The 17,997-nt window shown below is 39.8% G+C and overlaps 1 protein-coding gene across 1 annotated transcript in view; it reads right to left on the minus strand.

The window, feature by feature from the left end:
- AK9 (adenylate kinase 9) overlaps positions 1-17,997 on the minus strand; it is a 123,482-nt gene that overhangs the window by 43,240 nt on the left and 62,245 nt on the right. Inside the window, exons 22-29 of the mRNA XM_044004957.1 lie at positions 15,470-15,673; positions 14,419-14,546; positions 12,588-12,800; positions 8,583-8,840; positions 7,662-7,786; positions 6,279-6,498; positions 2,800-2,865; positions 850-1,056 (exon numbers count right to left, since the gene is read on the minus strand). Coding sequence (XP_043860892.1) covers positions 850-1,056; positions 2,800-2,865; positions 6,279-6,498; positions 7,662-7,786; positions 8,583-8,840; positions 12,588-12,800; positions 14,419-14,546; positions 15,470-15,673 — 1,421 coding nt within the window. The remainder of the gene's footprint in view (positions 1-849; positions 1,057-2,799; positions 2,866-6,278; positions 6,499-7,661; positions 7,787-8,582; positions 8,841-12,587; positions 12,801-14,418; positions 14,547-15,469; positions 15,674-17,997) is intronic.

A 17,997-nucleotide genomic window follows, 5' to 3' on the forward strand; every position in this document is an offset into this window, starting at 1 on the left:
GCCAGATTATGGAGGGCTTTCCCCTCTTTCCCAGTCACAAGGCATGTATCACCCTGGTTTGGGCCCTTCTCATCAATCATTCAGACTCTTGCTATAGCCTTCTCATTAACTGGTCTCTCTTTCAGCCTTTCCCCTCTCTGATCCATTTTCCCCACTGTTGCCAAAATAACTATCCTAAATCATAGGATTGACCATATCATCCCCCTTTTCAAGAATCTCCAGCAGGTCCTTGTTAGTTCTAGCACAAAATACAAATTTCTCTGCTTGCCATTTAAAGCCCTTTACAATTTGGCTCCAGCCTACCTTTCCAGATTGATTTCACATTACTTCCTTTGTATATCTGTCTTCTGAAGACCAGCCTAGTTAAGTCTGGAAAGGCTCCTCACCAGAGCTTTGGCCCAACAAATGATTATTTTTCCATTCACAATAACCTACAGATATCCTAAATCAAAGATGGGTTTCAAGTTACATCAGAGAGAGTATGTCCACACTGTTGAAATCATGAATCCCTTGGAGCATTTGAAGGATTGCAATCAGTAAACAGTATGGACAGCTTAAAACATAAATCTCTGAAGGATGAAAATAAAGCTGACCAAAAATTATTTACCATTTGGATTCATTCTTTTGTTTTTGTTTTTTGGTGAGGCAATTGGGGTTAAGTGACTTGCCCAGGGTCACACAGCTAGTAAGTGTTAAGTCTCTGAGGCTGCATTTGAACTCAGGTCCTCCTGAATCCAGGGCCAGTGCTCCATCCACTGCGCCACCTAGCTGCTCCTGGATTCATTCTTAAACACCGCTGTTTTGTAAAAATAAAAAAATTAAAGAAAACCAGGAAGGAAAGGTAATAACCTGTATTATTTGCATATTATTTAAATCTGTTTCATACTTCTCCCCCATTTCAGTTTTTATTCTGTCAACAGCATCTTCTTCCTGTTCTTCTTCCTCACTCATTTCTTCCTCATCTTTGGGGAACTCTTCTTCCAGAATAGCTTCAATATTATCTTCTTCCTCCTCTTCAGCCTCTTCTTCACTTAGGTCATCTTCATCCCTGCTTGACTGAAGAATGGAATTGAAATTTGGTTTAGTATATTGCTTTATCATAATTTACCATTGTAAGTCATTTCTATTATTTGAAGGGAAATTTTATAAGCGCTCAATTTTTGCTGACATGCATGTCACAAAATGATTTATTTGTGACATGACAGACCTTGCTTAATCTGACTCACATAAGTTCAACAATTATGATTATAAAAAAATTCACAAATGAATAGCTAAGCAAGTGAAATCCTATTTACTCCTGTTGCTGAAAAATGCAAAGTGGCTTTATTGATCTTTAGTAACAGTATTTAATTCAATTCAACATAAGCATCTACTTTATACTAGGCAATGGACCAGGCACTATGGCAGGGAGGGTGGTACAACAAATATAAGAGGAGGCTATCTCCTCAAGGAGTATAGAGCTTATTTGTTATTGTTCAGTCCTTTCAGTCCTGGCTGACTCTTCATGACCCCATTTGGGTTTTCTTGGCAGAGATACTGAAGAGGTTTGCCATTTCCTTCTCCAGCTCATTTTACAGATGAGGAAACCGAGGCAAACAAGGTGAAGTGACTTGCCCAGGGTCACACAGCTAGTAAGTGTCTGGGGTCAGATTTTAACTCAGGTCTTCCTGACTCTAGTCCTAGAGCTCTATCCACTGTACCAACTAGCTGCCCATATACTTTATTTAGGGAAATGCTTTTAAAGTCCAAGAAACAACTATAAAACAAAACAAGAAAAGACATAAATGTTGCTGACTGAATGAGTGAATGAATAGAATTGTGTTTAAATTGAATGATAAGGACAATCAGTGCTATAGGAAGGCCTCAGAAAAGAGTGTTCATTGTGGATTAGAGTAGTCAGAAAAGGCTTCATGGAGGAGATATTCTTTAATGGTTATGAAGGCTGTTGCTGAGCAGCTCGGTGGTGCAGTGGATAGAAGGGCTATACCTGAAATTAGGAAGACTCATCTTCTTGAGTTCAAATCTGGTCTCAGACACTTACTAGCTGTGTGACCCTGGGCAAGTCACTTCACCCTGTTTGACTCATCTGTCGAATGAGTTGGAGAAGGGCATAGCAAACCACTCTAGTATCTTTGCCAAGAGAAAAAACAACCCAAAATGGGTCACGAAAAATGGAACAGGACTGAGATGACTAAACAACAACAACAAGAAAATATGTTGATTATATTTATTTTGAGATTTGTACACTCAAGTCAAGTACGTGTCAGTTTGAGGACTCGTTCTTACTCTGCTGAGCTATTGAATATGGGCAGATTTGAGCATTAAGACATCAGCTTTACATGCTATGCTTTCTATGGGACACAGTCAGCCAACAAACATTATGAAGTACTTACTAGTACTAGGCATTGTGCTAAGCTTGTGGACATAACTAAACAGAATCTTATCAAGAGGCAAGTTTTCAGGTACCACTGGATTCCAATGGTTTAGTTTATTGGCTCAATATATTATTTTATCACAATTTATAAGACAATAATGCCATTTATCATTTTAAGTCATTTATGGTTTTGGGATGGAAATTTTTACGAGTGCTTAATTTTTGATTTGACGTGCATTTAGTTAATGTGACGTGCTTGATGTGACAAGCATTTGGATAAGTAGCGAAAAATCAACTTTCTCCAGATCTCTCTGAGACTTTGATGAGAAATGTCAGCTGGAAGCAAAAATAAAACCCAACAGAAATACTAAAAATTGGCTTCTGGTAGCATTGCAGGTTATACTCCATTTGAAGTTTCCAATTACCTCTAGTTTTCTTCTTTTTTCTCTCTCTGCTATAAGCTCAGCCCTTCTTTTAGCAATCTGATCCTCCTGTAAAAGAAAGAATAGCTTTAGGTTGGCAAAGAAAAGAAGATTGATTAAAATTAGTTTCTACCTCTGAATACAGTTCAGTATTTCTAAAACTGGGAATTGCAACCCACTTGAAGTCTTGGAAGACTTACAAAGAGGTTGGGGAAATCTCAAAGCAGGGGGGTAGCTGTTTCTGTCCTCTTTTTTTCCTGATGACTGAATTCCTTTCCTTTCCAGATAAGCTGCTTTGGCCTTTTCTTTTTCTTTTCTTTCTTTCTTTTTTTTTTAGAGAGAAAAGAGAGAGAGGAGAGGAGAGGGAGGGAAGGAGGGTGGGAGAGCAAGAGAGAGTGAGAGAGAGAGAGAGAGAGAGAGAGAGGTGATATAAAAGAGAAAGGAATGGGGCAGTCCTTAAAGGACATTGGATGAAAAGTATTGCAGAAGAGTGTTGTAATGGACAAGCACTCCAAAAGTCTGAAGATGCACCAGTTGTATGTGAAAAAGTAGAAATGTTGTGTATGGGTATCCCATAGCCAGCCATGGAGTGACAAAATGGCATGTCTCATTGAATGCTTAGATAATCTTTCATTTATCACAATAACATGGACAAAAAGAAAGGCAGTGGATCATTTGTTATATCCTGTAACTTGACATGAATATCAATCAGTACCTCTGGGGTTGTGGACCCCATGGTTTCACCTTTTTGGACATTGGAGTTAGAGTATTTCTTCTCACCTAGGATATCAGATCAGCATTAGAGGATGGACTCAGGTCTAGAGTGAATCCAAGGAAGCAGATGGTTTCTGAACCTCCCTGGGTTTCTTTTTTTTTACTTTTGTAGGGCAATGAGGGTTAGGTGACTTGCCCAGAGTCACACAGCTAGTAAGTGTCAGGTGTCTGAGGCCGGATTTGAACTCAGGTCCTCCTGAATCCAGGGCCAGTGCTTTATCCACTGAGCCACCTAGCTGCCCCCTCCCTGGGTTTTTTATCTGTTCAAATTAACCAAATATGTCTAGTCAGTTTGAGAGACGCTGCGACCCTTTGTGGAGTTTATAAATGTGCTTGCAGCTTTTAAAACTTATTAATATGGGTTTATTTGTTAAGGCTTCTTGTTTTTTATAATTGGATAACTGTTACATGTACAAACACGTACACACTAAATATAACTATAAAATATTTATGCATAAAACTATACACTTATTTTATTCATCTGAGTCTATTCTCCTATTTTTCTCTCCATTCGAGAAAATCCATCAGTCAATCAATGAACTGTAAGTTACAAAAAGGAGATTTAGGCTTGATATAAGGGAAAACTTTCTAACAGAATTCTCTCAAAGTTGAATGGACTTTCTTGGTGGGTGGTGGGTTCTCTCCACATTGGTGGTCTTCAAGCAAAGGTTGGATGACCACTTGTTGGAGATGTAGAGGGGATTCTTGTTGAAATATGGGTGGTTTGTTGAAATCTAACACTGAAACTCTATGATTTTGTGAAGTATACACTAAGACTAGAATGAGACATTTAAAAAAAGTAAACATGAGAAGTCCTACATTCAAATGGGTGTTGTCCTTCAAAGTTAAGCAGCTTGGGAAGTTGTGGACTTGTAATGCTCTAAGCATTACTGGAATGTTTGTTGCTTAGAACACTTTTGGATTCCTCTTTAAGAATTACCCTGGGAGTTTGTGAGTCATAAAAGAAAATCAGTCACATTCCTTTATGGTTAAACCCAGTTTGTGATTACTTAAATCACAAGCAAAATGATTCACCTTGAACATCATTCATTAGATTTATCTTTGAATGACTATTGGTTGTTTCTAAAAATCTGCTCTCAAATGATTTGCCATTGTACATACTTCATTTAGATGTAAAAGTTCTGGCATGTTTTTCTTTAAACATTTTTTACTTGATGCTTTTTATTTTTGTATCATAGTGATTTCCAAATATCTTGTCCTTGCTCAGAGAATTGATCCTTGCCTTATTAAAAAAATAGCTAAGCAAAAGCAATCAATATTGTGATCATGTCTGACCAAATATATATCATTCTGTTCCCATATTAGCCTATCCTTCTGCTGAGAGGAGGGACATTTATTTCATCTGTGTTCTAGGAACAAAACTGACCATAACAGTAACACACACACATGTATGTATACACCCCCCACACATGTATACACACATGTGCATACACACATATATGTGTATACACGTACACACAGGCACACAGTTTTTCTTCACTTTGCATCAAAACCCCCCGAATTCTTCATATTTGTAAATTCTTTCCACATAATCGTGTTTAAATACATTCATATACTTTGTTCAGTTATTCTATCATCAATGGGCCCCCACTTTGTTTCAAATCATCTTTGATTCCTTACTCTCTCACCACCCCTTACACAATCTTTTGTCAAGTCATGTTGATTCTACCTTTGCAACATTTCTCACTTATGCCTCCTTTGACACTGCCATCACTCAAGTATAAACCCTCATCTCTCTCCTGGACTGTTTTCAAAGTCTTCTCATTCATCTCCCTGTTTCAAGTCTCTTCCCACTAAAGTTCATCCCCCACTCAGACAGCAAAGTGATTTTCCTAAAGCCCAGGTTTGATCACATCCTCTCTCCTACTCAGTTAACTCAAGTGATTCTCTTTAAACTCCAGGGTCAAAATATGATACCCTCTATTTGGCCTTTAGAGTCCTTCAAAATCTGGTCTCTTCCTATCTTTCTAGTATTTTTATACCTTACTCCCCTTATAGGTGGGGCAGCTAGGTGGCACAGTGGATAGATAGAGTGTTGGGCCCGGAGTCAGGAAGACTCCTCTTTGTGAGTTCAAATCTGGCCTCAGACACTTATTATCTGTGTGACCCTGGGCAAGTTACTTAATCCTGTCTGCCTCAGTTTCCTCATCTGTAACATGAGCTGGAGAAGGAAACAGCAAACCAATCCAGTGTCTTTACAAAGAAAACCCCAAATGAGGTCAGATACCACTGAGATGATTTGAAATGATAGAAAAACAGCAACCGCCTTTAAGTATTCTTCAATCCAGTGACACTGGTCTCCTTGCTGTTCCTCAAATAATAGAATCCATCTCCTTATTCTACAGTATGCTGAGAGGTTATATTAAAAAAAAAGGCACCCATGAAGCACTTAATTGTGGGTCAGGCACTGTGCTAAGAGATGAGGATACAAAGGAAACATTTTCTGCCCTCAGGGAGCTTACTTTCTCCATCAATTTATTCCCTTGAAAATTTTACTGGATTTTTTTTCTCTAAAGATATTCATACCCGAGGCAGCTAGGTGGCGCAGTGGATAGAGCACCGGCCCTGGAGTCAGGCGTACCTGAGTTCAAATCCGGCCTCAGACACTTAACATTTACTAGCTGTGTGACCCTGGGCAAGTCACTTAACCCCAGTTGTCTCACTTAAAAAAAAAAAGATATACATACCCTAATTCTTGCCCTCATTTCTTTAATCATTTTATTTCTTGCGATCCTTTTTTCTTGTTTAGCTTTCCACTTTGCAACAGCTTCAGCAAGAAGGCGATCTATAATTTCTTGTTCTTCAACTAAGAGACCGATAACAATGTCTGGGCAAAATCCACGCTCACCTAGAAATTGTACCTCATCTACATTTCGTGGGAATCCATCCAGGATAAAGCCTGTGGAGCTAGATGAGAAAATTCACAATTTGCTTTATTTATCTTTAAAATATCTTCAGCTTTTAAAGTGAAATTACATTTGTAAGTAAAAATGTAGACAACTAAGATGACAGTTTTATGTAAACATGTACATAATTTTTACTTGATCTTTTAAAGCATATTTCTGCTTTTGTTTCATCTAGTTTTATTTTTATAATTTATTATTTTATTACATTTCTTTTGAAAGGGTAAAATTGTGGAAGTCCAAATTGTAGACTGACCTAAGATGTTGGTGTGAGAATATTGAAGAGAGCTAGGATCCTCATAAAAAAAACAACCAATAAAAACATTAAAGAGGAGGAAAATGGCTAAAAAAAGCCACATGAGAAGATAAAAATCAATCAAAATTAAAAAAAAAAGAAATGCAAAGTAGATCATTAGTACAAGAAAAAGTGATAAAGCAACTGAATCAGTTAAAATGCTGACTGCTTTGGAGAAGGATAAAGAAACCATGTAAGAAATCTGGAGGGATGTCTACAGGTGGATAAACAACCCTTCAAAATAAATTAAGTAAGAATTAACAATGTTAATGAGACAGCTAGGTGCCACAGTTGATAAATTGCTGGCCCTGGAGTCAGGAAGACTCATCTCCCCCAGTTCAAATCTGATCAAGGCCTTTGATATGGTCAATCATGAGGGCTTGTGGAAGATCATGGCAAAATTTGGTTGGCCAGAGAAGTTCATCAGTATTGCATGCCTTTTCATGACAGCATGGTTGCTTGGGTTCCGGATAATGAATGATGTTTCCAAGCTTTCACAGTAACCTATGGACTGAAGCAAGATTGTGTGCTTGTTCTCATGTTGTTGTTTTTTTTTTTAAATTTTTTTTTTACAAGTATTGCTGTTTCATTTTTCAGTTGTGTCTGAGTCTTCATGACCCCATCTGTGGTTTTCCTGGCAAAGATAGTGGCATGGTTTACCATTTCCTTTTCCAGCTCATTTTACAAATGAGGAAACTGAAGCCAACAAGTTTAAATGACTTGCCTAGAGTCACACAGCTAGTAAGTGTCTGAGGCTGGATTTGAACTCATGAAGATGAGCCTTCCTAACTCCAGGCCTGGCACTTTCCACTGCAGCACTTAATAAAATGGAAAAAAGAATGCAGAAGGATACTACTAAAAGTCAAAATTACCATATTGGTTCTTTAAGCCACCATTCGGAAAGGTAGAGATCCATAATTTCTGGCGGTAATATTTCATTCTCTACGAGGTTTGCTTTAATAGCTTCTTCCTCATCAGTGAACACTATATCTTTATTCTGAAACCCAACTCAGACAAATGGGAAAAAATATCAATAAACACACATTAATGAAGAGTACACGAATGACTAAGAAGACTCCTATTTCTCTCAAACTACTGTCATACTGGGGCTTATGAAAATATTGCAAATTTTGGCTTACTTTGTGCCAGTATTCAATATGGTCAAAATCTACAACATACTACAACTAATGGTTACAAATCTGTGCCTATATTCTTTTCCCAAATGGCTGATATAATTCATCTCATGATTCAATCACCTTATCAATTTCTGTGGCCACTGAAATCATATCTGTGAGACTGTATCTTATAAGGGAGTGAGTTTTAGGTCTATGTAAATTTTTCTTTCCAAATGAAAAGCAGGCAATTTAAAATAATATTGTTTATTGTTTTGAAAGAATGATTTGTAATGGCAATTGACCACATGCAGAAATAGGTTAGGTAGGGCTCTGTCAACTACAGAAAACAGATTATCATTACTCAGAGACCTTAAAGTCTATGAACAATAAAGCTGAAATAACATTGCCTCCCACCCACTCCCTGATAAAAGCAAGGAAATGATTCAATACTGGTTATGTTCACTTTTACTCTGGTCAGGACAATGTATCTATTCCAGAGTGTGGGGACTATGGACTGGTAAACATTTTTTTTTTTGGTGGCATAATAATATTTGGTCATATAACAAGTTATTACGAAACATCTAATGTACTTTTTTTTACTCCACGTAAACCAAAGAAACACAGTTATTTGCAAATCGTAATTTGTAGGCTGTCTCGAAACTTTAGGCATTACAATACCAGTTTGCTTTTTTCAGTCTGAAGCATAATATTAGCCTGAGCTGCAATTTCTTCTAGTTCTTGTTTTTCAGCTGCTTCTTCCTCAACTTCTTCATCATATTCAGGTCCAACTCTCCTCTCGGTCTTGATCATGATTTTTTCCTGCAGAAATTCTTCAAACTGAATGTGAAATATGCCAAGTTTTTCAGCTAACCACCGACCACAAACAGTCTTGCCAGATCCATGAGGACCTAAAAGGCATACTCTCAGTGGAGGAGCCTGGCAAAGGATGAAGAGGAAAGGGAGGGAAAAAAGAATATTAAAATAATTTTGAAATAAATATACTTCTATTAACATTTCTCAGGGGGAGCTAGGTGGCCCAGTGGATAAAGCACTGGTCCTGGATTCAGGAGGACCTGAGTTCAAATTCAGCCTCAGACACTTGACACTTATTAGCTCTGTGACCCTGGGCAAGTCACTTAACTCTCATTGCCCCACAAAAACAAAAAACATTTCTTCACATATTGTTCTCTTGTTTTATATTTATTAGGTGCTGATAATGAATGCTTTTGGCCTCTGCATTTTAAGAGGGACATAAGTTAAGGACACAGGATGGGTATATAGAAACACTGTAAAGATAATTAAAATGTTAAAAATGAAAATATATGAGAAAAGAAGACTGAGACTGAGTGAGGGACCCAGTGGACATTCTGTCATTCCCCAGATATTATGTGCTTTCCTGCTTCTGCCTCTTTCTTCATACTTCCCTCTTCTCAAAGCATGCCCTTTTACTTGAGCTTCACCTGTCCAATCCTTATCTATCCTTCAAGGCCAAATATCAAATGCCACCTTTGGGATTTCTTTTTCCTCTGAACTTTCATAGCATTTGTATTTTTCTAATGGCACATGACACATTGTGTCTAGTCTTATAATTAGCTGTGTACTGTCTCACCTCTCTTAATGGATTGTATTATTCTTTTTTTTTTTTTTTTTGGCAGGGCAATGAGGGTCACACAGCTAGTAAGTGTCAAGTGTCTGAGTCCACATTGGAACTCGGGTCCTCCTCAATCCAGGACCAGTGTTTTACATACTGCACCACCTAGCTGCCCTTGGATTGTATTATTCTTTTCTTTCTTCCTTCCTTCCTTCCTTCCTTCCTTCCTTCCTTCCTTCCTTCCTTCCTTCCTTTCTTTTTTTTTTGGTGAGGCAATTGGGGTTAAGTGACTTGCCCAGGGTCACACAGCTAGTAAGTGTCAAGTGTCTGAGGCCGAATTTGAACTCAGGTTCTCCTGAATCCAGGGCCAGTACTCTATCCACTGTGCCACCTAGCTGCCCCTGGATTGTATTATTCTTAAAGGCAGGAAATGTTTCATTCACCTTTGTAAACCCCATAGTGTCTAGCCAAAGTCTTTGCCTATAATAGGCACTCAATAGATATTTGTGTAAGGGGTGAAGGGAAAAAAGAAAGGAAGGAAGGAAGGAATAGAGGGAGGGAGCGATGGGAAGACTGAGTAGCAATTCAGTAATAGTTTTCAAGTGCATGAAGAATTATGACACAGAAAATGGCGACCAGCTGTTTGCAATCTCTATTAAAGAAAAAAACAAACACCAAAATAGGATGAAGCTATATTGTGTGATCAGTTAAATAAAAAGAAAAACCTTGAATTCCTTAAAAACTGGACATGCCAAGAATTTTTCTAGGGGTTGGGCTTTTTTGGTCACCAAACATTACTTGGATTAATTATAGAATCACATTTGAAATGCTTCAGAAATAAGGCACGCTTACCAGGAAAATATATTTCCAGATACTTAAAACACCTAAAATATAGCCATGAATCTAGAAGTTGGAGTGGGGGAGGGGAGCAACAAACCTTGGACAGGTTTGAGAAGTAGCTTTACAGAAATTCATGAACCTCTTCAAGAGAGGTCTAGAATTAAGCCCTGAGGTCCTCACTCATATGAAGCCAGTAAAATAGGCCAGTAGTTTAGGAACCTGGAAATGCATGAACAGGAAGAAGAATGGGCAGCTCTCCTCAGAGGCTGTGGACTGAAAAATTATAAAAGAGCTAGCCTAGGGGTCCAGTTAAGTATAAAGTAAAAAGCATCACCAGAGAATGACATAATGCAATGATTTATGCTCATAATGGTCATCTAAAGTCATAAAAAGGATTGAATTGTGTTTAGTATTCTGTTTAAGAAGGCAGGGATGTTAGACATTTCAGATTTTTCATTAAAATGTAAACAAAAAAACACCAAAAAACCAACCTAGAACAGGATGGTAAGTTTTAGTTATCTGCCAATATTTACATAAGTGGAAGATCTCATTCCTTCAGATAAGATGTTAAAATGGCTAATTCATCGTTGATGTAACAATCTATGGCAACATTTACCAAGCTGTTATGTAGAAACCTGAGCCCCCAGGATGTAGTACAAAGAGTACTCCGCCCCGCCCCCCAATGTTGTAGTGGCAGGAAACCCAGATAAACACACACAAACCAGTTCCATGTCTTTGAAATCATTACATAAGACATTTGTAAACCAGACACAAAACACAATTCTTGAATTTTTAAAGCCCAGATGTGATGAATTGAAACAATCCCTTCAAATATTGGATTACACATACAAAGGGGAAGATGAAAATTGTTGCAAAGCATCTTACAAGAGCTGTCCCAGCCAATGTTGTTCCCAGTTATAAAACACATAGATAGCAAAATGTTTATATGCTCCTTCTTACTAAGGAGGGTTTTTACAATGTTCTTTGTTCTACTGTGGAATGAATCTAAAATTAAATTAAATTTAAAATCAAGTTTATATTATTTGACACACCATTTGTCAGAGGCATTAAATCATTTAAAAATACTTAACTGCAAGGGGCCGCTGAAGTTTTGTTTGAAAGAATGGAATCCTTGTTTCGAGAGTTCTTTTTGGAATTAAAGCAGTTTGTTTAACTTGACTTGGATGAGACTAGTTAGTACAGACATGTAGGCAGCCTGGTATACTGGGTAGAAGACCAATGTCTGACATGTACAAGTTGTGTGAGTCAGCTCTAGCCCCTAGTGTGCTCTAGGGGCAACCCTCAGACTAGAAGTTGTAGAAAAGGTGACAACCTGCATTGGTAAAGGCAGTTCACTCACTTAGGAGCTCCCTGCATCAGTAAAATCACAAGTACAGTGAAGCTCTCAGGAGAGAGAGAGAGAGAGAGAGAGAGAGAGAGAGAGAGAGAGAGAGAGAGAGAGAGAGAGATGGATGAAGAGAAACAGACACAGACAGAAAGATGGAGAAAGACAGAGAGAAACAGAGAAAAACAGAGACAGAGACACAGAGAGAGGGGCAGAGAGATAGAAAAAGAGAAACAGAGAGGGACAGAGAGAGAACCAGAGACAGACAGAGAGAGGGAGAGACAGACAGACAGAAAGACATAGAGAGAGGTAGCAGGGGTAATGAATACAATGATAGGTTCAGCTCCTGCCTCTGACACCAGCTGTAGAGCCTGAGCAAGTCATTTAAACTCAGCCTACCTAAGTTTCACCAGTAAAAGGGAAATAAAAATAGCGCCTACCCTACAGGGTTGTCGTGAGGACAATATTTGTAAAGTGCTTTGCAAGCTTTAAGGTGATGCAGTGGATAGAATGTGACTTCTGTGGAGTCAGGAAGATCTGAGTTTGAACCCTATCCCAGGCACTTATTAGTTGTGTGACCCTGGGCAAGTGACTTAACTCTTTTTCCTCTCGGTAAAAAAGGGAATAATAATAGCAACTACCTTACTGGGTTGTTTTGAGGATCAAATGAATTAACTTTTTTATTTTTTTGAGGGGCAATGAGGGTTAAGTGACTTGCCCAGGGTCACACAGCTAGTAAGTGTCAAGTGTCTGAGGCTGGATTTGAACTCAGGTCCTCCTGAATCCAGGACTGGTGCTTTATCCATTGCACCACCTAGCTGCCCCTTGAATTAACTTATATAAAGCACTTTTCAAATCTTCTAGCACTAGATAAATGCTGTTTATTATTACTATTATCATTTTTTACCTTTAATGGTTCTTCATGAGCCACATAGTTTTCAGAGTTCTCCAAAAACTTTTCTCTTGCTTCAATACTTGAAAAATAGTAAACCCTTTCTCGATACTTAGCTCCATCCTCTGGGGGACCTGGAAATAGCATAAAGTTTTCTTTGAGAGCCACTGGACAAAAGTTCTTTGTGTCTCCCAAATGTCTCCTTTTCTCCTTAAGTGTTTCTTCATCCTAGAAAGAACAGAAAGGGGAAGAGCCCAAGTGTCACTGGAAGTAGACAGAGAATGTACTTGGACCCCCTTTTGTACCTGACAGCCACTCTGGACAGAGACCAGTGAAATTAGTTCAACTAAAACTGTGAGGTGAACAGAGAACATATCATTCAGGGATTGACAGAAGGAACTGGGAGGGGGCAGCTAGGTGGCGCAGTGGATAAAGCACCAGTCCTGGATTCAGGAGGACCTGAGTTCAAATCCAGCCTCAGACACTTGACACTTACTAGCTGTGTGACCCTGGGCAAGTCACTTAACCCTCATTGCAGAGGAGGAGGAGGAAAACAGGACCTAATCACAGAGTAAATATCAAGAGAATAAATACAAACCAGTACAAGGTATCTAGGAAGGGAGGGCACCAGCAGTGGAATGAAATGGGAAAGGATTTATAAAGGTGGTGTTTGAGCTGAGTCTTGAAGGAAGAGAGAGATTCTGTGAGGTGAGGTGAGGAAGGAGTGCAATATGGGCAGTACAAAGTAATCAGTTAACAAGCTCTCAGGGCAGCTAGGTGGCCCAGAGGATAGAATGCTGGTCCTGGAATCAGGAGGACCTGAGTTCAAATATGACCTCAGACACTTATTAGCTGTATGACCCCGGGAAAGTCACTTTCACCTCGTTAACCTTAGTTTCCTTGTCTGTAAAATGTGCTGGAGAAGGAAATGGCAAACCACTCCAGTCCCTCTGCTAAGAAAACTCCAAAGGAGGAGATAAAGAGTCAGATACAAACTAATCAACTCAACAATAGTAACAAAACAACAACAATGTCTCTGTACCACGTCCCATCCCAGCAAGTGACCATCCCCCTGAAAACTTCCAGTAAAGAGAAAACTTTCACTCTCTCCTCAAGGAGTCCATTTTGCTTTGGGGCTGCTATGATCATTAGGAAGTTTTCCCTTACAATCAACAAAATCTATCTGCATGCTCTGCAGATTGTATCCTCTGGAGCCAAGCAAAACAGACCTCATCATCTTTCTCCCCCAAGCCCTCTCCTTTTTCAAACTTTTCTATTTCAGAAGGGAAGACCATCTTTACAGTCTCCCAGGCTAGTTTGTTACCTCAGCATCCTGTCCAATGACTCCCTTGCTCTCACCTCACATAACCAGTCAGTTGCCAGGCCTTGCCCTTTCAGCCTTTAGGACATTTCTCACCTCCAACTCCTCCTCTCCACTCACACAGCTGACTTAGCTCAGACCTTCACCTCCTCTGGCCTAGTGAACTGCTATGCACCTCCCCACTCCAGCCCTTCCACATGGATGCTAAAGTCGTCTGCAGCTACATCTACATCTACAATTTTTTTGCGAGGCAATTGGGGTTAAGTGACTTGCCCAGGGTCACACAGCTAGTAAGTGTTAAGTGTCCGAGGCTGGATTTGAACTCAGAAACTCATGACTCCAGGGCTGGTGCTCTATCCACTGCACCATGTAGCTGCCCCTACATCTACATTTTAACATTTTATCTCTAGGAATGAGATCTTTCATCTAAGTGATACCAGGTGCTCCTCAGATTTAAAAATCCACCATTAGCCATGTGAATCCAGAATGAATCTCAAGGGAAAATTGATAATTAAAAAAAAATACTAGATCTTCTTCATCTTCTTCTTGTTCTTCTTCTAACTCTTCCTCAGCTTCTGTCTCAGCTTGAAAGTCATCTGCTTCTTCATCAAAATCCTCCAAACCCATCTCCCATCCAATATATCTGAAAGGTCCTAGAAATAGGAAGAAAGAGTGGCCATTTAATCTTCTCGAAAATAATAACTTTTCCTTTAAAACACACACACACATATGTATATATGTGTGTCATTTTATCCTCACAACCACCCAGGGAGGTAGGTGCTATTATTACCCCCATTTTACAGACAAGGAAACTGAGTCAGGCACAGGTTAAATGATTTGTTCAGGGTCACACAGCCAGTGAGTATCTGAGGCTCAGGTCTTCCTGATTCTAAGGCAATCTCTTTATCCATTGTGTTACCTAGGCATTTCTATTTCTGTCTTGAAGCCCCATATAACCTAGCTCTCTCCTACCTTTCCAGTCTTCTCACACCTTACTTCCCAGTGTGTACTATTTGATCCAGCGACCCTGGTCTCCGGCTCTCCCTCCTCCACTCCAAATACAGACCTCCCTCACTTCCTTTAAGTTCCAACTAAAATCCCACCTTCTATAGGAAGTCTTCCCCAAACTCTCTTAATTCCAGGATCCTTCCACTGTTAATTTTTTCCTATTTATCCTGTATATAGCTGGTTTTGTATATATTTATGTGCATGCTCCCTTTCCCCCCCTCCCTAGCCATTAGATTGTAAACTTGTTGAGGGCAGGGACTGTCTTTTGCCTCTTTTTTATCCCCAGTACTTAGCACCGGACATGGTACACATAGTAAGAGCTTAATCAATGTTTACCAAATTGAACTATCCCCTTAATAGACTGTAGGGTCCAGGAGGGAAGAAGACTTTTCTGATTAAAAGTTTGCCCTTTCCCAATACCTAACAGAGTGCCCTGTAGGCAAAAGGGTTAATGACAAATGCTTATAGAATATGTGAATCATTTAAAAAATTCTTAAAATTTCAGGGGACATGTAATGTTCCTTCTGCAATATAAATACAGATCTCTACGCGCCATTATAATACTCACTGTCCATAGCCTCAACTACTTGATGAAGTAGAGACTCTGGAGTTTTCCCTGCAATCTCCAAGTTTAATATATGAACCAAAGGTGAGTCAACAGCCAACACCTCTAAGGCTTTCCAATTATTTGTGAAATTTTTAAGAAGGTCTTTCATCGGCTCCATTTCTGGGACGTCAGGGTAACCATCTTCTGGATATTCAGGCAATACTCCTGAGTGGGGGGGAAAAAGACAAAATTTAAAAAATTTTGCCACTTTAATAGAATTATTTTCAGTTCCTTAAATCACAACAACTCAAGTCTACACATATACCATGATCTAGCACCTTCAGCCTGCTTTCAATTCCTCCATCTCCTGCCAGGCCCCCAGGAACTGAATATTCTGCCTCCTCACCTCCACCTCTAAATTTCTCAGGCTTTCTTCAAGACTCAGCTCAAATCCCACCTTCTGTCCCAATCCCCTCTGCTGCTAATGCCTTCCCCTCACTAGATTCTCTTTCATTTAATCTGAGAATATCTTTTTAAGGCCCTACTTATTTATTCTTTTTTTTTTTCGGCGGGGCAGTGGGGGTTAAGTGACTTGCCCAGGGTCACCCAGCTAGTATCAAGTGTCTGAGGCTGGATTTGAACTCAGGTCCTCCTGAATTCAGGGCTGGTGCTTTATCCACTGCTCCACCTAGCTGCCCCCAGGCCCTACTTATTTACATGCTATCTCCCCCAATCAGAAAGTGAGCCCCTTTTGGGAAGGCACAGTTTTTGCCTTTGTTTGTATCCCCAGGGCTTAACACCATGTCTGGCACATAGTAAGAGATAAGTAAATGCTTGCTGATTGACTGGGCAGTCTCACTGTTATAACCCCAGTTCCAAAGCCCTTGACATGGGGACTCTTCATCATGGGTAGAGATGAATTCCTTGCCCTGCATGAGGGGTGGGATGGGGGTGGCAAGAGAGCTCCCATCTTCTTCAGTCTTCTTTGACACTTTCTTCAAGTTTCAAGTCACTTTGGACACTTCTGGCTTCCAGCTTTGAAAAAGAAGATGGAAGGAGGCCAACCTCACTTTAGGTTGCTGGTGAAAAAGGCTCTGGGAAGGCATGAGAAGAACTGGCAGTCTCCATCATGTCCCTATTAGAGAGTTTCCCTTTAAGTAAGATCTGAAACTCTCAAGGTGATAGCATTTAGTACCTCAGGAAGGTATTAAATTCTTGCAGGATAAAATTCTGAAGAGAAATCTTTGGAAGCCAGATAATGAAGGAGCTTTATTTCGGGTAAGGAAAGATTTCCATAGACCCACTGCCAGTATGCCCATGGTGAGGGAGGTTTGTTACAAGCCTGATGTTGTCCAATGGAAGGATTCATTTGAAAAGTTGGTCAGTGAGTCAGCCAATAAGTATTTATTAATAGTCTGCAATGTGTCAGGCTTTGTGCTAAGCAATGAATATGCAAAGGAGGAAAAAAAACCCAACAAAACTCCCACAAATATCTCTGCCTTCAAGGAGCACACACAGCCTAACAGGGAAGACAACATGTAAATAACTATTTACAGATAAGATATAAACAGAGTTTATGGAAGGTACTTTCAGAGTGAGGGTTGTTAATTAACAGCAGGAATAACCTTCCAGGGGAAGGTATAGGTTGAGCTGAATCTTTTTTTTTTTTAAAGTGAGGTAATTGGGGGCGGCTAGGTGGTGCAGTGGATTAAAGCACCGGCCCTGGATTCAGGAGTACCTGAGTTCAAATCCGGCCTCCGACACTTGACACTTACTAGCTGTGTGACCCTAGGCAAGTCACTTAACCCCCACTGCCCCGCAAAAAAACAAAAAGAACAAAAAAAATAAAGTGAGGCAATGGGGGTTAAGTGACTTGCCCAGGGTCACACAGCTAGTAAGTGTGTGTTAAGTGTCTGAGGTCGGATTTGAACTCAGGTACTCCTGATTCCAGGGCCAGTGCTCTATCCACTGTGCCACCTAGCTGCCCCTGAGCTGAGTCTTGAAAGAAACTAGGAAAGTTATGAGGCATACATAAGGATGGAGAACATTGTAGGCATGACATAAGACATTGAGTGTTGTCAATTAGGAACAGTGAGTCGGCCAACGTAGCTAGATGATAAAGTGTATGGAGGAGAGTAAAGTGAGAGGAGACTGGAAAAGTAGGACAGGCTTTGCTTGGAACAGATCTGGCTGGGGTTGTTAAACAGAAGTTAGTAAAAGGATTGTTGTTCATCCTTCAGTCTCCAGGAGGACTAATGACATGAGGAGGGTGATGTCTTGATTTGCAAGTGAAATGGATTTGAGTGAGGCAGGGCTCACTCAGCCTCACTCTCTCCTTCAAAGTCATTTGAAGTTCTGTGGCAAGGCATAGGTCTTTTGTTTTCAACCTCACCCCCTCCTTCCAACCACCACAACCAGAAAAAATACACAGATGATGATGATGACATCAGGTTATGTGGGTTGTTTCCAGGGGTGCAGGACAAAAGATAAGGATTGGAAAAGCCTGTGTTCTCTCCTGTAGATAAAGCTGTGTGGCAGAAATTCTGACT

This window comes from Dromiciops gliroides, chromosome 4, assembly GCF_019393635.1.
Source record: "Dromiciops gliroides isolate mDroGli1 chromosome 4, mDroGli1.pri, whole genome shotgun sequence".
NCBI classification, from domain to species: Eukaryota; Metazoa; Chordata; class Mammalia; order Microbiotheria; family Microbiotheriidae; genus Dromiciops; species Dromiciops gliroides.